We start from the raw sequence: 19000 nt of genomic DNA on the forward strand, positions 1-19000 counted from the left end.
ACAGCAGATTACCAAGCTTGCTGGAAAGGCTATGTGACCATACTGGAAAATGTCGTTGTGACAGAGTAGCTCTGCATATACTTAGTGAGAGAGGAAACATGCTGGGAAGGCTGACATTTCTGTATTTTGAATTCAAGGCTTTTATTGTTGACCAGCTGAAATTCAAATCACACTGAAGAGAAGAATTAGTGAAAGATCCATTACAGACAAAAAGGAATTGGATGTTTTGTAAAAGAGAAAAGTAAAACTTCTGTATTTGTCACTCCCACTCTAGTCTTGTTTAGTCAAATTTGAATGATCTGTTTGCTACAGGATTGAAACAGCATAACATTGCTTAAAAAGTAGAAGAAATACATGGACTTCAGTAGAAATAATGGAGTGATTTGCAGTTAAGGAGAGATTTTTTCTTTTTTCCCTGATGCAGCACTCTGTATCATGTGGACTATGGTGTGCTTATGCCTGTATGACTAGAACTGGAAGGGAAGGCATCAACTACTGTGGGTAACTGCTTTCCAGATTAGCATCAAAATTAAAAGACATTGATTTGGGGGAGGTTTTGTTCAATGAGCTGTATTATGTGGTTGCAGGCTTTTGCTCCAGGACATCTAGGTTTCCCCAGAATAGTTTATCTCAGAATTCTGAAATAGCCAGAGAAGTCTGTTTTTCAGAAATCAAGCTGTGAGTAGCTGGCTGCATGCAGAGTGCAGGATTCCTTAGCTGACCAATTCATTAGCATGCTGTGTAGAGCAAAACAATAACATTCCGTGGGTGCCAGGAACAACATCCTCACATTGGCACCTTGGAATATGCTGCAGAAGCCATCTCCTTGACATGCTGGCACCTCTTATTGGGAAAAGATTTCAGCTTATACATGGGGTTTGATTTTACTGGTTATGCAATTGATAACAAAGAGTATTAAAAAGCAGCCACTTTGAGCTATAAGGTAGATTGGGGGTGGGGGGTGGGGGTTAGGGCTTCTCTAGGGAGTTTGGTTAGGGATTTGGCAAGGGCTTAGGTCTAAGGATGCTGATAGGGATATACTCTAGTGTTCTCCTTCAGTCAGCTGTTTCTGGCTAGGGCCTTGGTGTAGGGATGCTGCTAGGGATAAGCTCAGGACTTCTGTCAGCTGCTTTGTCTATTAAGGGCTTCTGGGACATCTGCTGTTAAGGACAATCTAAGACTGTAATGCTAGGGATTCTACAATGCTATAATGAAGGACTTCAGAGAAGACTTCTGAGATTCTCTGCTCTCTGCATTTCTGGAATCTTGTTGCTATATGGCAGTGAGGTTCATGCCTTCATTCCTCACCCAATGGCAATGTGTTATAAGGGGTCTACAACTACAGTCAGCTCCCCCGGACCAGGGGGGTGATAATTTAGCTATGCTTTTTGAGTAGAAAGGCTTGGCCTTTTATTTCTTCATAAACTAAAGCAAAATCAAGCAGAAGATGCTTGTAAGGCAGTTATCTACTAATATACATCTGCCTTCTCTGTTTTAGTACTTCTTGTCTGCTTTCCAGTGCTACAATAATTTAATAAGAAATTGACAACAAGGGACGTTAAGGGCTGCATATAACTATCATTACTTACAGAAGGATCTCACTGGAGTAAACCAGAGGTATTAATGAAAAATAACACAAGGATTTATTTAATCTTTAATTCGTTGACAAAATATGCCACAGAGTGAGGGTTTGTATGTTATCATGTCTTTTGTTTGATATTTATCTGAGCAGTTTGTAACAAAGTGTGCATGTTTTTGTCTTCCCCCCCCCTCACCCTTTGTATCTTGCTTGTACAAATGCAGCAGGAGATGAAGAAAACAAACATACTGGAGTTCAGGAGTCAGAGGTCAAGGCAGGTCTGTCTGACCACAAATGCCTATCTCCTTTAGAAACATTTTCCCCTGAACATGTAGGGAAGCTTTACCAACCAGCTTGTAAATAACATTAAAAATCAAAGTCCAGACAGTAATGATATCATTTTATGTATGACCAAGGCAAATTCATGTAGCATAGGTTTTTCATCACTTTATGAATGCTTCTAATAGTTCAACCTACAAAAACCCAGCTTTTTAAATTTTAATTTATTTTTTAAAGTCCTTCTTTATGAAAGGAGTCTGTCACTATGTCTTAGCAGATCTGGGTGTCTGCATTGATTGAAGTAAACATTATGACACCATGACCTTATTTTTTCTAGTTTGTGTAGGCAGACTGATGATGCTCAATAAAAACAGTAGAGAACTGCATGACATGGAAATAGTTGGACTATTTTGTATTATGTCCCTCATCCTGCTTGGAAGACAGTTCAGCTGGTAGAGAAGGGCAGCTGATGTTGTGATGATCAAATCAAACAGATGCAAATATTTTTTCAACTCCAACACCCTGTGATTAAAAGATACAACTTTGCTTTCTAGTTTCAGAAAACACACACACTGTACAAGTTCAAAGACATGCAGAGATCTTTTTTTCAGGGACATGCAGAGATCTTTTTTTCAGGCATCATTTTTCTGCTCTTGTTTCTTTCTCAAAGGAAGAATCATAAGAGCATAAATGTGCATTTACATGCACTGCCAATAGGGCATTCTGTTGGCCCTGTTGATAAGTGTCTGTGACAATATTTAACTGTGGTGGATGTTGGAAGTGTAGCCCAGATGAGTGTTTCTGGTTACAAATATTTGAGGCTAGAGCAATGCTAAACTTAGCTGCCTAAAGGTAAGCAGTGCAGCATATGCCTCAAGGTCTACAGAATGAAGCCCAGAGAAGAATAATGCACTGACAGTATTGCTGCAGTTATGTGAAGGGAATTGAGTGCTGCAGAAGGGTGGCCCAAAAAAATGTCAGGCTGAACAAGAAACACATTTGGTGTTGGCTGGCAGGAGAAATTACCAGCTAGACATAAGTATGCCTAAAATGCCATCCCTGCTTAAAGGTGTAAGGGCTTGAATCACAGCTGGTTTGGAATCCCACGCACTAGACCCTGCTCTTATTGCTATTTAAGACCAGAAAGTAGAGATCACTATTTTCTTCTTAAAATAAAAACAGGGATAATTCCTGTGATAGGGATCATTTCTCATTCAGCAATCCAGATGCTAGAGTCATCAAGATCTGGGAGCTGGAAAGCAGGATCACTCTTACTTTTTTGATTGTATTTTTCATTTAAGTGTCAAAAGCTTCCTTTAAGATCATTGCCTTCCCATTTTTCCTTACAGTAGTCTACATTTGTCTTGCTTGTGTTACAGTCTTGTCTCTGTGTGTGCATTGTTTGCTGTTGTGTTTCCTGACATGGTCACTGTGTGTTTTGTGACAGCAAACGTAGTGCATGGACGTGCTGTAGCCTCGTTTGTGTGTGCTGCAGTCTCGTTGTTTCATCACAGTAGCTGTTCTAATTGCTAATCATCATTGTCTGTATTTAATTTTGTAAAGATTATGAGGAGAAACACCAAACCCCACCAGTTAATGGGCGAAAAGGCAAGTTGCTATTGCTAGTGAATTGTGAGTGCTTGAGAAATTCCACTTATCTTTTGCTGCATGTGTGTGGTGCTTAGCTTTGCTAGTTCAAAATCAGTAGCTTTGTGTGTGTCCAGTTTTAATGTATTGCTTTGTTTCTCACACTTACAATAATTGTTTCCAGCTGTGGGTTTAAAGCCTTTTTCTGGATTCAAGAGCTCCAGTTTATTTTTTTTTCTATAGTTAAGTGTGTTACTGAAAATGCAGTTTACACCCCCTAGATATGTGACTGTGTTGCCTGTCTAGAACTAGTGGGAGGGTATCTGTACTTTTGCTCTTTTAGGAGTTCCCAGTCTGCCTTGCCCTAAGACAGAGAGTGCAGTTTGCAGACATCAGCAGTATTCATAGAATAGAATCACAGATTAGTTTCAATTGGAAAAGACTTCTAAGACCAAGTCCAACCATTCCTACCTTTGCCAAGTCTAGTGCCAAACCATGACCCTTAGACACGTCCCTGTCTATTATCTGCATTGTCTTCCACTAGTCTGGAGTTGTTATTGTGGGAGGGGAATTCCAGCCCACCACACTAAAACAACTTTTTACCAGGTCTGTATATTTTTACATCACTTTATTATGTATTTGACAAGTTTGGTACATTTTTGCTGGAGAGCTGGACCATTTTAATTAGGATGTGGTGGTAGAGCAAGGCTCCTGTTATTAGCAGTCATCTCTATTGTCTACTTCTTTTTCATCTTCAATATTCCTTCCTGTTTCAAATGTTGTAGAAACTTAATATAAAGCACTGAAATGTTATCACATGGATTTAGCTTTCTTATCTAAAAATAGAATAGGAATGTTGTCATGAACAAACACAGTTTACTTTGAAGGTTTATTTGAGCTCATGCTTCAAAATTGTTATGGTAATGAAGAAGAAGTCTGTTATTATTTTTCCATGGTGCTTCTAAGGCCATGTTACATTTAGGCTTTCCCTCATCAATATCTTCTGCTAGTAAATGAAATATCATCAAGATAGTGCCTTGGCTTTATTAAAATTTGGATATTTACATTTCCATCTCTACCAGGTGCCCACATAGGGAGTAGCCCCTATTGTAGTGTTACAGGCTTTCTATTCCCTAGAGTAACTTAGCAGAGGAAATGCAGATATCAGGAGAGCAGGGATTCAGTTTTTCCTGTGTTAATTCATTGTGTTGCAGGGAAAACCACACATTTTTTAATATGCCACTTATTATTTGGTATTAGACAGGCTGAATGAGATCCCTTTGCAAAGGGCACCATGTCAGCAGTCCTGCAGAATAAACGCATGGCTGTGCCACCATGGTCCTGAGTGAATTTGGATGCTGGAAGTCTGCTCCTATACCTCTAATGCATAGTAGTTAATAGAGAGTTCAGATGCCTTTACAATCCAGATTCCAATACTGGGAAAGTTGGAGGCTTTTGCCACTTCCTTGAGGTAGACAAATCAGTTACTGAGTCAGACTAAAGCTGTTTTAGTTCTCAATTTATCATCAATTCCTTTCACAAAGCCAATATTTTGTATAACTAACTACAGAAATGTATTATTTGCACAGTAAATCCTACCAAGCTGTAGCTAGGACAGTTTGTTTTCACATATTGATTGGTTTCTCTAGGATGTCCATTTCATGTTTTAGAAGTTTCTTCTGCAGAGCTCCTTTACTCCAAGAGAATGGTCTGTGCCCAAAATTTTATTTCAATTATTTATTGCCAATTTTTCCTCAGGCCTTTTGTGTTTCTCTTTCATGCATTTTGTATGACACCTTTTGATCATTTGACTCGGCAAGAAAAGGCTCTGGGTAATTCTGTCCTTTACTGTCTTTTCTGTCTTAATCTAGGATACATAGAGGATGGTATAGTTACCAAAGCAAAACTTTAAGCCCTTCAGGTTATCAGTTGCCTTGGTTGTTAGAATATTTTACATAATTACACAACAGCTTTGTTTATTTTATGGGAATGGGGGATGCTCTCCAGTTCTCATCTCCCAAGCTTAGAAGTGTCTGGAGGCTGTCTCTATATAGAGTCTATACTCCTCCCCTTTCTGTGCATTCTGCATGCATAGGAGCCCCACCACTCCTTTTGAGCAGTCTGGTTGCCTGAGGAGCTAGAATTGCAAGTGTGCTGTAACCCAGACTGGCTGCACAGTTTAGACACAATCTAAAGAGTTTAAGTGCAAAGTAGGCAGAATAAAGGGAGCCCAGAGAAAGAAGTGTGCTGACAGAGGGACCTCCTTAATTGACTTGCAGCTGCAGTGTATACATCTGCTGTTTGGAGAAGCAAGCACGTGGCTGCCATGCCAGAGGGAGCTCTCATCCTGCTGACTGATCTGAGAACCTTCTTTCATTTAAGACAATCTATGATTCCTGGAAAGGTGGCCTACACTTTGCCTGACCTAAAACGACAGCTGTGCATCTCTTGTGTGCTTTTGATATTCCCCTGGCCCACCTACTCCAGACTTCTCCAAGAGACCATGACAGTCTGAATTTTTCATGAAAAATGATACTGAATATGTATTTTATGTGTGCTGTGAGAACACTTAACATATTCTTATGCTTTAAGTACTTAGAGTAATAAATTTTGATTAAATTCTACTTGAAGCAAAGTAAGTTTCAAGTAAGGTGTAGACCTGTTGAGACTGTGGTGCTCATAGACAGCAACATAACTGAAATCTACATGCTGGGGAAAATAAAACCACAACAGAACAGCATAAAAGAGTAGAAGTAAAGTGCCCATTGCAAATTCTCCAGGCTGAAGAACATGAATTTGTGCTGTAACCCAGACTGGCTGCACAGTTTAGACACAATCTAAAGAGTTTAAGTGCAAAGTAGGCAGAATAAATGGAGCCCAGAGAAAGAAGAGTGCTGACAGAGGGACCTGCTTAACTGACTTGCAGCTGCAGTGTATACATCTGCTTTTTTTACTGCTGAAATTCCTTATGATATAGGTGATTATTTTATGAATTTAGCTCTAAATCTAACAGTTAACCAGATGGGAAAGAGTCTAACTACTGACTAGTCCATAACTAGCTTCAAATTCGACTTATTTATACAAGATCATAGAATCATAGAATCATAGAATCAAGAAGGTTGGAAGAGACCTCAAAGATCATCATGATCACCGAGTCCAACCTGTCACCCTAAACCTCATGACTATCTAAACCATGGCACCAAGTGCCACGTCCAATCCCCTCTTGAGCACCTCCAGGGATGGTGACTCCACCACCTCCCTGGGCAGCACATTCCAATGGCCAATCTCTCTTTCTGTGAAGAACTTTCTCCTCACCTCCAGCCTAAACCTCCCCTGGCGCAGCTTGAGACTGTGTCCTCTTGTTCTGGTGCTGGTTGCCTGGGAGAAGAGACCAAACCCCTCCTGGCTACAACCTCCCTTCAGGTAGTTGTAGACAGCAATGAGGTCTCCCCTGAGCCTCCTCTTCTCCAGGCTAAACAGTCCCAGCTCCCTCAGCCTCTCCTCATAGGGCTTGTGATGATGAAAGGTGGCATCTTTCAAAACTACACTGCAATGTAAAGTACAATTTCTAAGGCTCATACATTAAAATCTGACTTCATCTGCTTCTCACAGATAACATTTTATAAGTAATGCAGAAAAACAGCACAGGTGTTCTGCTGTGCACAGCAATTTGCATGTAAAGATAGATGCATGTAAAATTTGCTTGCAATTTTGAGCAATAAGAAACTTGTGTGTTAATTAGTAGCAACTGCTATTGTGAAGAATCTACAGCTTTGTGAAGAAGAATCAAATCTGTTATGTTCCATCTTTCCATAAGCCACTTACTGTCCTTTCTTTATTGGTTGGCATTAGTGCTTAAAACTACTGGCTTACTTTCAGAAGCATTTTTAGAACTGAATGATTTTGTAATGTTTTAGACACGTCATAAAAGTTTAAAAGGGTAGAACACCTGTGACTGCTTGCAGAGGTTTTTTGTGTGTGTAAGAGAGAGAGATGTATGGTCATATAATAATAAATTACCTTTCTATACAGAAAATATTTGAAGCCTTGCTATAAGATTGCACCTTTTCCAGTGAAAAATAAATATCCTAGGAAAAAAAGAAAGCCTGTGCCAAGCTAAACCTTACATCCTGCATTCTGCAGGGTGAGTTTGTAGGCTGCTCACGTTTCCTTGCGAGCACAGAGCATGTGCTGACAGCCAGGGAATGGGAGTGCAAACTGAGCAGAGACTGTGGGAGAGGGGTGCAGAGCAGAAGCGTGCATTTTGCTGCACATTTATGTTGGCCGTTACTTGTGATTTGCCTCATTTAAATGCATTAATCCTTAGGAGATATTTGGCTTTCTTTGTGTTTACCTTTCATAGAAGTATGAGGAGAGCTCTTCTGGGTCTGCCTGAAAATCCTGGGGTTTCTGGGCATGGATGTTAGGGGAAAGGGATGTGAGCAGAATAAGGATGCTGGATCCCCAGTTTCCTACTACTTGTGCCTCAGGAGCCTACAGAAACATCAATAGTGGTTTTATGTGATGTTTTTATGTGGTGTTTTTGTCTCCTGCACAGACTCTGTGCACCCCTTCTCTCACCTTAAATCAGTCCTGCCAGCATAAATCTGCCCTACTTATCCAAACAGATGACTCAGCAGAGCTGTTCTGAGATATCCAGAACATCCCATTGGTAACAGGCTAGCAGGCCAGCTGGATTATATTTGTTTCTAACATGTTTCAGGCATATAACCAGAAGAGGGAGCAAAACTGCCAAATTTAGAGGAAAAAAAAAAGGAAAATACAAATCCAAACAGATCCTCCCCCTGCCCTAAACAGCACAGACAAAAAGCTTTGGTACTGGCTTAAAAATATATATGTTTACTTTGTGATATTTAAATACACTTTACTAAATAGGAATATACAGATATATAATGTACCAGTAAGTGACTTACCTGGTGCATTTAAGTTTGTTTGATCTTTCTTCATGTTTTACAACACTATTGTATTTATAAAAGTGGCAAACTGCTACTTGGACATTTCAGCTCAAAGTAGGCTGTGAGCTCTCCAAGTGATACTCTGAGTACTTGCCTGTGATTTGTGAACAACAATTTGTTTATTTTGAAATGTTACTAACACATCCCAGCATTTGTTTGTTGATTTGGCACAAACCTACAAACCACTTTCAGGTGAAAGCAGTGGAGGGAGGGGTGTGTGTGTGTGTGTGCATGCTGTTTGCCTGGCTCATAAAACACACAAAGGAGAGGTGCTGTGCCTGCCTTTACCCTAGCCACAATTTACCAGCATTTAGGATAACTTCATCTTACTGTTTGGAGGGAACACAGATTGTCACTTCTCAGATGAATGCCTTTAGCTGTCATGTATGGAATCATTCTTTAAAAGATTTTTCAAGTGTATGGAGGGAAAAAATGTAGGTCAGCTGTTCCTGTGTCAAAAGAAGCAGCTAAAACGTAGTGTCCTCAAATTTGCTGTAGAATGTTGCCTGGAAAGACATAGCTCTAAATTTGTCAGAAAAAGACTTTGTCATTTGTCTTCAAATCCTGGACAGGTCTAGTTCCTGTTACAGCAGGGTAAGGGAACATCAGTGCTCTTTTATTGAGGCATCTGAAGATATCTCTGATGTAGGAGCAGCAGCAGTCTGGCATAAAGCTTACATTGCTGATTTATGTCAACTGGATCTGGCTTTAATGCCATTAGAATCACACCAGTGGTGTAAGGTGGTGCTGGATTCCTTCCAGATACAATGTAGTACATCTGGGACAATTTGTGTATCAGGTCTTGAAGCCATTTGTTTTCCCCTAGTAAAGACTTAACACAGCCAAGAATATTTCTCTCCATCTGAACTCTCGAGAGGCGTTGTTATTTGTTTGGGGATTTTTTAAAATTTATTTGTTTGTGGGTTTATTATTATTATTATTATTACATGAGTTAAATGTCTTGAGTATCTGGTTCAAAACACCACGGTTTATCCCACAGTTCTGATGGTTTGGTATTGTGCTACTTTGTGATTAAGAAGCAGTAGCCAAATCGACTTCTGACTCATTTTTACAGTAGTTGTCACTATGCATTAAAAGCATAATTGCTTTCTGAGGATTCATCTATAAAATCAAAACTAGAAGGAAGTTCTGAGGATTTTTTTTCATTTGCAGGAAAAGATGACTAAATTAAGTATGTCCTAATGACAAAGTCAAGCCTTCATGATAGCCTAATTAAAAGTCTAAAACTAGAAAGGCACTGATAAAAATTAGTTCTCAGAAATCTGAAGAGAGTGTAAAAGTTGAGTGCATTTAATAAATACATGAAGTAATATTCATTTAAAAGAGAAAGTATATAAAAATGTTTCAAGCAAAGGGTAATTGTGACAATGGTTATCACTGTCTGTAGTACAGAGAAAAGAGAGTGGCATAGTATTTGCCTAAGAAAAGTGCTCATCATTAGCATCTGGTATTTTGCTGCATCATGTTGTACTCTGCAGTTTGCTGCATCACTCCTGTCCAGCTGCAACACTTCTGTTGCTACGTTGGCATGTTTAGAAATTCAGAAGAGCTGGGAATATGCAACTGTTCTTACAATACATGATGTCTATGGTTGGATACCTTTGATATTGAATATTTGAATGAAAAGATGGGAATTGCTGAGACTGTATTTAACACTAGCTGCACCCACCTGTCCCAGACAGCACAAGGCAGTGTCATTCCCAGGAGGGAACAGCACACAACCGTGTCTCATCCTGACATCTAGCTGGGAGAGCCTGGCTACATAATTCACTGTGGAGAGCAGAGTCCAGGGGGCAGGTGCAAGAGCTGCATCTAATGAAATAACTACATCTAAAGACTCTTCTTTTATACTGATGGGAAAAATCTGGATCAGTGCACTTGTTTAAATCCCTTTAGCTCCAAAGGTGCATCAGACAGCAAATCAAGGAGCATCGTGATCTGTATGAGGTCTTTTAGTATATTCAATAATTTACACCTTTCTTTATATATAACTCAAAACTGTTTATGAGAACAGAAAACAGAATGAGTTCATTTGTAGGAGAAGTGAGAATGGTAGAGGTGAATGATGAGTTAGAAGATGGTATTTCTTTCCAAATATTTAAAAATTGAACAAAGTTGGCTTTGGTTGAAACAACAAGGGTGGCTCTTTGCCTTGGAACACTATATATTTTAGAGACTATAAATGCATATTTATCTAACCAGAGGGAATATGGCCAGCCCTAACATTTAGCATTTTGCCTGTTCATCAGAGTTTCTTCCCAAATAGACAGCTCTTATTTAACAACTTATTTTCTTATCTTTGTAGAGCATGGAGAAATGAAATGGAATTAGAGAATGGCAAAGAAAAGGTTAAACATGGGGGGAAATATAATGGATATATCTATTTTTATTTCTTAGCTGAAATAATAACAGTTACTATCCAAACTCTTGTAATGTTCTAGAAGCCAATGAAGCTTTTCACCTGAGCTGGAGTACCTCCAATCTGCATATATTCAATCTAAGAGTTGTACTTAACTGCTGATAAAATTAAGCAGCCATTTGAATTTAATGCAGACATGCCAGGAGAATAACTAAAGCTGTAGAAGGGTGGTCAGTGGAACCCTTTCTGAAAGTGTTTAAGTGCTCATACTGCCACTTTTATTACAAATATTGAAAAGTAGCCTGTCTTGCTTCTATGAAAGTTTTGGGGTGGGTTTGCTTTGGGTTTTTAAGGGTGACACATGGCAAAAATATTTATTCAAAGAGTTTTGTTTTGTTTTGTTTTTACTTGATATTTATTTCATCATGCTTGTCAATTCCAATGTTATTGTAGAAGCACTTCTGGCTTGCTCCCAAGTGGGTTAACTATTTTTGAGACAATTAGCTCTCAATAATTTTGCAAGGCTTAGAGATGCTTTGCTTTTGGTAAGGAACATAGGAATGATAAGAGATTTTTGTGACTGCTTCCAGTTGTTAAAGGAGAATATTTGACTAAGCACATAGGTATTAACTTTCATATAGTGTGTTCTGTTCCGTGTTCTCTCCACTAAAGACCTCTAAATCAAAAGTACAGTCTGAATCTTTGCCATGTTACTGACAGTATATTTGTTTAGATGAAGTTGTCCCAGGTGACACTGGGTGCCTTATAAACGTAAGTTCTGTGACATTTCTGATTTGTTTTTTGATTTGTGCTAGAAGTTACATGGGAGGACCAGCAGAAAAAGGTGAATGGTGCAATAACTGATGACAAACCATTGCCGAAAAAGAAACACCATTCTGAGCCAGGTTTGTCAGGGTTTGGAAAACCAGATGAAAGCATGAGACTCTAAAACTACATTTCATGCTTTTGGAATGCGTGTGTGCTTCCTGTACCTTTTTTATGTTTTTTTTAAACCTTTTAATTTTTTTCCCCACTTTGGTGTGAAGTTTTTAGTATGTAGATACCATTTAGATGACATAGCTCTCTTTTAGAATAGCTGAAATAGATCTGCTTTTGGAAGCAACTGTGTTAGAATGTGTATGCAGTAAAACAATGTGGTCTGGCACAATCTTAGACTTTGCTTGCTTTTTTTTTTTTTGGTTTTCAAATTTGTTATCATTTATCTCTGTGTGCAAGCCTCAAGAATCCAAGTATTAGTTACGCTGATCCTTATTTAGTTGACTGAACAAAGGTATCTGCTGCATGGACCACAGGAAAACCTTCTGAAGACTTGAATTTGCAACCTACTTGCACCATCACAAATGGCAGAAATAATGTTTTGATATAATTTTCTTTTAATACAAGCTGCGTTTTGTATCTCCATATTGGCTGGAGTTCTAAAATCTAAGTCAATTCTTCTTTCTTCTGCCCTGTACATGAGTGGATTTATTCTGAAACTCCAAACTGTCATGAACTTTCTTCCACCCCAAACAAAAAGTACCTCTTTTGACTCTTATCTTCCTTCCTACAAACGCATAGCAATAAAAAGTAAGCCTAGTAATAATCATGATGGTAATAATTACATTGATAATAGTATTATTCTCTCTGAATGAGCCAATAAAATGTTCTAATCAAGTTACGCAATTGGAAAAGAAACTGTAATAATGTGGTGATAAACATTCTGTAAGGAGTAGAGAAGAAAAAAGCAAAAGAAAATAAGGAAATGAAAAGAGAAAGGAGGGAGTATAAGAAAAAGGGGGGAAACAAGAAAAAAACACCTCATATTTGAACTTCAGCTCTCATCCTATGTTTAAAGGCTGCTCCACATCTATTCAAGTGAATGGGAATTTTTCAGTTTGGAGAATACTTGAGTTTTGGACTACAAGTCTCTCTCTTTTGGGTACATTAGTTCACTTCCTGTAATAACAACACTTTTCCACATCATGCAGGTTAAAGATTGGCCAATTGAGCCACCTCTTATATTAATGCTGTAATCTTAGTTTTAGGCTCATCTACATGCTGGTCATTTCCAGCTCCTTTGTTGAAGCTCAGCTATTGTACAGCTGAAAGTGTGCGAGTCAGAACTGAAGAAGAGGAGCTCTGAGCAACCTGATGTAGTGTGAGGTGTCCCTGCCCATGGCAGGGGGGTTGGAACTGGATGATCCTTGAGGTCCCTTCCAACCCTAACAGTTCTATGATTCTATGACTTTGTAACCTAGGAATTAGGCAGCCTAGCTGTAAAAGGCCAGACCTGCAGTTGCATTTCCTGCTCCCTGGCTTTTTAATGCATCAGAGGAAACTGTAGGCTAAAACAAGTACTGCTTATAAGAGTTGTAAAGAGAATGCAATGCATCTTCTTTTCCAGCTAAGTGTTATAACTATTACATGACAGATTCAAAAGACAGTGGCTGCAGATCTTTGCTGCTGCTTTTCTAACATGAATTCTGCAGATGCCTAGCTTACATATTGGCTAGATAAGGATTATTGTCTCTGTCTCCCAGCTGAGGTCGGGCTAAGAACTGTGGTCTAGGCAGATGGCACATTCATGGTTATTAGCAATAATTGTTTAGAGCCAACTTCCCCATTTTTTAGGAATGGGAGTCCTATTATGTTAGATTTCTGCTCTTGGGGCATTGTAGATTTTGGAAGGTGAATGAAACCTTGGAAGAAAAAAAAAACTCAAACAGGTAGCAGAACTGAAATCAAACACATATGGGAATGAGACAAGTTGTCAGTTTGGAAGTGTGTTGTATATTAAAACAATGTCTTATTTTTTGCTCTGGAACTGTACCACTGATCTCTAGTGCTGCAGGAAATACCTAGAACTGGTTTGTAAGGCCACAGCTGCAAATGTCAAAGTCTTGAGTAAAAGTTATGCTCTGCAGTCAGCAATCCTAGGTGTTTCTGTGAGGGCTGATGCCCAATAAGAGCATAAACTCTGCTCTGGTTTACGTTATCAGCAATGACTTTCATGGTGTGTTCACATCAGACAATGATGCATGAGGCAGAAACATCTGAGGTGGTTCTGAATGCTCTACAAAGGGCACCAAATAGTGCATAACCATATTCCTGGGATGCTTTTCCAAACAGATTCTCTCTCTTTGTCAAGGAGCCCTATGTGCTACAGTGGTAGGGATGGAGGAGGCAGCAGTGTAATAAAAATAACTAAAAATAACTCCAAGTTACAGAAAAATACTGTAATACTGTAACATGCAAAGCATTAATATCCAAGAAATGTGTATTACTAGAAATGAGAGTAACAAATTTGTTGGAGGAAAATTTAAAGTCATTATATAAAGTAGCCAAACCTCACGTTTCAAGCTTTTCAACCTGTTTTAATACAACTGACCAAAAGCAGACAGAATAGTTGCCATGGATTTATACTTCTTGGCATGGAATGAAGGACAGATGAAGTGTCCCTGTAATTATCTGGGGCGGAAAGCTGTATTTCTTTAATACACTACTAAAGTTTTGTGGGAGTCATACCAACGATTGATTGAACACACGAGAAAATACAAAGGTAATGTGTGCTTACAAATGACAAGTCTTTATATACATATAAGTTGGCTTTATATATATATAAATCTGTATCACAGTATATCAGAGGTTGGAAGGGACCTCCAGAGATCATCAGGTCCACCTCTCCTGCCAGAGCAGGATCACCTATAGTAGTCTGCACAGGAATGCATCCAGGTGGGTTTAGAAAGTCTCCAGAGAAGGAGACTCCACAACCCCCTGGGCAGCCTGCTCCAGGGCTCTGTCACCCTCACTGTAAAGAAGTTTCTCCTCACGTTGAGGTGAAATCTTCTATGTTCAAGTTTGAACCCATTGTTCCTTGTCCTATCACTGTGTCCCACCAAAAAGAGCTTGGCCCCCTCCACTTGACACCCACCCCTCAGCTATTGATAGACATTGATCAGATCCCCTCTCAGTCTTCTCTTCTCCAGACTAAACAGCCCCAGGGCTCTCAGTTTCTCTTCACAGGGGAGGTGCTGAAGTCCCCTGATCATCCTGGTGGCTCTCCATTGGATTCTCTCCAGCAGGTCTCTGTCTCTCTTGAACTGGGGAGCCCAAATCTGGACACAGTATTGCAGGTGTGATCTCACCAGGGCAGGGTAGAGAGGTAGAAGAACTTCCCTAGCCCTGCTGGACACACCTTTCTTGATACATCCCAGGATCCCATTGGCTCTCTTGGCCACAAGAGCACATTGTTGTTCCATGTAAGTTGGCTTTCAATGTGAAGGGAATCATGGCTTGTTTTATCCATAGAACATTGATGTCTCTCTCCAGGGTGGAAGTATTCCTGACTGTATATAGACAGTCTTTCAGAAATAATTTTCATGATTATATAATTTGTTTATTGCCACGGAATCAGTTGAAGCAGTAAAACAGTAGTCAAAAATAATTCAAAACAAAGTGATGGTTGGTTGTGGTCAAAATTTAAAGTATAATAGATTGAAAATATAAGAAGGGAGATACAGTTAGAAATGGGGAATGAATGAGGCTGGAAAAGACCAAGTAGTGCTTGGACACAGAGAGAGTGAAAGGAGAGCACACTCATGCTTCATATAAATGACATCATGAGCATTGGGTATAAATAAATACATATATTTGCTTATTTTAAAATTTACTTTCATGTTTTTCTTGTACCAGTTTGAAAGAGAGGATGCATAGCCTGTACTAAATTACAAAGGACTGGATTCGAGAGAGAAAATGAGAGTCTGTGAATGGGAGCTGCAGTCCCAGTGTGAGCAGGACACAGATGCAGTCAGATATTGCACTTCAGTGTCCTAGCCAAAGATCATTAGTTCAGGGTATAATTGTAATTTAGGATGGATCACAAATGCTGAGGTGGCCTGAAGATGTCTAGCAAACATATGTATGTATGTTCTTATTGCATTTTGTGTTTTGGAAACCAGTCCTGAAGTCTTAACTATGTCTCATCTACTGGACAATCTGGTTCTGTAAGTGGTGAAACTTTGTGACATCACTAGGATGGGAATAGAATTTAGAATATGGAGAGGTCTGGTTTATTGGCAGTGTATTTGTCACTGTCTTGTAAGTATCTTTTCTGAAGCAGTATTGATGTTTGATTACCTAAGTTATTAATAAGATTTATTTTATCTTCAGGATTTATGATATTTTGAATCCAATGTATAATTGTACTGCATTAATAGTTGGAACTGCTACTATTTTAGATTTTTCTTGTAAAATTATAAGGCAAACTTATTCAGAGGAAAAAAAAAAACTTAAAAGGTCTCTCTCTGAATTTCTCTTGGGACTTATGGAAAAGTAATACAGTCTCCATGTTTTTGTTTGTTTTATAAAGTTATTACAAGAGTATTTAAGATTTCTTCTTGTATATCATTTTCTATCCTCCGCTCTACTATCTTTATTTTTGGGTGGGTTTAACCCAGCTTTTCCATCTTACTGTCTTTACCTAGCATCTATTTTATAGAGCATATATTGTATATAGCATATATTATGCAATTCCAAACCTAAATACTTTTGTCTCCCCTGTATTTTCTTTATCCTTGTTAGCTGTCTGCTTATATATTTGAGAAAAGATGTCAGCATCTGTGCTGTATACTGTTGTGATTTTGTGTGCATGGGTTGACACTTTGAGATAAAGAACTCACCTTTAACTAGTAGGAGATTGCCTCATGAAAAAAAAAAAAAGAAAAATTAAAACCAGACATGTGGAACAAGCTCTCTCTCTATAGGAAGGATAAGTGGAAGATTAGGGAAATTGATTTTATTCACACCTGAATGTAGTCAAAGAGCCTTTTGCTCTAAGTCTTGTTTTAACAAATATTTCTGCTCTTAGCTATTCAGCTACTGACTCTTCCATCCGTATGCTTAGCACTGCAGAGTCTGAGTGGTGCCAGGGACCCTTCCCTGGGAGCTAGCTGCATTATGTCATTCAGTTCTAATCACATCCAGACTAATGGCATATATTTATGGAACGTACAGACTGCATGGAACATTCTGTCTGCAAGTCTCCTCCGTATTTTAAGATTACATCTCCTTGATTGAGCTGTTACATATTTTATTTTGTGAAGTGCCCAGAAACATGGCTTTCCAAAGCCAGAAGTCACAGAAATTTCTGAGACCACGTATGCACTGAAAGAAGGAGAAAACTGAAACTAAGAAAAGCCTTGAGGGGAAAATAGAGTACTCAACTTACATCTCTTTGTGCTGGGCTGCTGCTTTTAGAATTTCAGATGTGCCTGGCTTTTTGAACACCGAGTTTGTAAAAGACTCTCTTTGATCAATGACATTCCTTACAATGAAAATTCTGTATTACAGCAGGATAAAATAGATGGTACTTGTTTTCTTCAAACTTGCAGTACAGCACCTGCTTTTCATTTACCTGGTAAGTTTATTCACAGAGGCTTAATTGTGTATAAGACAATGAACAATCGAGCCAACTACATGCTAGTTCTGCATCCAAGCACTAAGTATGCAAATGAAGGCTACCTATTGTCAATATGTAAATGTAGTAGAATTCCATTCCATTATTCTATTCTCAGATTTTAAGGTATTTCCGTTAATAAAGATCACTTTTAATTGATTACAAGCTACAGAGTCAGAGAATTTTTGAGCTGTTGCTTGGGATTTATAGCATGGTTTCTTAATCAGGAGCACATAAGTGCTATTGTCTCTAAGTTAATTAATCTATTAATACTTCCTTCTTAACATCATTAATTAAAAGAAGTTGTTACATTACTATGGCACAACCTCTACTATTTTGTTCATATTTGCATCAATTAATATAAAAATATTACAAGCCATTTATCTCAAGAGATGAGATATCAGCTGAAGAGTCAGAAGATAGCTGTTATCTTTTCTTTTCCTCTCTGGCTTCTATTAATATTATTCTTCTGGTACATTTGATCATTAAAAACTTCAAACTGAAAAAAAGGTAATTAAAAACAATTTTTATTTCCCAATTTGGTGTGTACATAATTTTTTTTTTTTTTTTAATAACAAATACTTTGCATGAGGACATGTAAAAATTCAGTTTAAAAATATTATTGGTCCTTGTGACTAATATGTAGCCAAATACTGGTCATTTGGATCTGAAATCTTCAAAGGGAGCTTCCTTGGTGTTCAGTGTCCATGCTGAGCCCCACTGGCACTACTCGAATGCCTTGCATTACCACACCCAGCATACTCTGAATTTGGGAATGATGTGATTCAAGGATTTCTCCCAATGAAGTTTGTGTCTCAATGCTATGCATTGTTATGGATATTAAGAATAATAAATGAAGTATAAGGGAGTCATGATAGATACTTTCTAATAAGTGCTTTTGACGTCGTAGGAGTGCTTGCTTCAGGGCTAGAGATCTGCCATAGAAAGCATTTGCAGAAAAGATTAAGTGTTTTAGCTGGGTTGTAGTGGTGGTAATAATGATTTATTTAACACTTTATTGTGCATTTATAGCTGCACTATATTAATGCAAGCTGTAATACAGGAGGGAGGAGTGCATCTTTCTGTTTGATTATTTGTACTTCCCCCCACGGATTCATTGTACTCACCCAGACAAAAAAATATTTATGTCTCATTCCTTTTTAAATTTTCATTTTCTTTTTTACCATGTGAATGCATAGAATCCTTTGTTAAGAATTCCAGCTCCTATGCTTGCATATGACATAGTGATACATAGCCCATGTTAATTCCGTAAGCAAAAGTAATTGCCTAAAAATATATTCTAAATACACCTTAAAAACTGCTTGTGTTTGCAGCACAGATTTGGTCCAGTCTTGACATTTTGATAGTAGATGAAAACGATAACCTGCCAGCTAGAGAATAAAATTGTTTAAGTGCAGATCCCAGTGGTTATCAGATGAAATCTAGTGTTGTCTTTCATTTAATTTTATTGACTTATGTTGCTTGTTCTAATTTTGCCTCTTTCAATCATATCTCGATACTGACTGTAAAGCATGGATAAAACTCTAGCACGTTTTTGTGGTGTATGAACTGAACCTCTAGGTTATTAATCTAACATCTGCAGTGTTAACTAGTTATGAGCAGTGCTTTATGCCTCATTAACAAACTGTAGGTTGAACTTAGATCAGGCCTTAGATATTTATTGTTAAAAGAAGAGTGGTACTGACTTTTGGAAGAATGTGTTTGTCCTGCTGCTGATGGTAGCT

General features: G+C 38.4%; 1 protein-coding gene across 37 annotated transcripts in view; it reads left to right on the forward strand.

Moving 5' to 3' along the window:
• The window catches only part of RIMS2 (regulating synaptic membrane exocytosis 2), a 387973-nt gene that overhangs the window by 282319 nt on the left and 86654 nt on the right, over window positions 1-19000 (forward strand). The window contains exons 29-31 of one of the 37 annotated variants that reach the window (XM_054385541.1): window positions 1804-1857; window positions 3422-3466; window positions 11617-11706. The exons of 35 other annotated variants lie outside the window; for them this stretch is intronic. In XM_054385541.1, coding sequence (XP_054241516.1) covers window positions 1804-1857; window positions 3422-3466; window positions 11617-11706 — 189 coding nt within the window. The remainder of the gene's footprint in view (window positions 1-1803; window positions 1858-3421; window positions 3467-11616; window positions 11707-19000) is intronic. One more of the 37 variants, XM_054385542.1, reaches the window with a different exon arrangement.

Source organism: Indicator indicator, chromosome 12 (genome assembly GCF_027791375.1).
Source record: "Indicator indicator isolate 239-I01 chromosome 12, UM_Iind_1.1, whole genome shotgun sequence".
NCBI lineage: Eukaryota > Metazoa > Chordata > Aves > Piciformes > Indicatoridae > Indicator > Indicator indicator.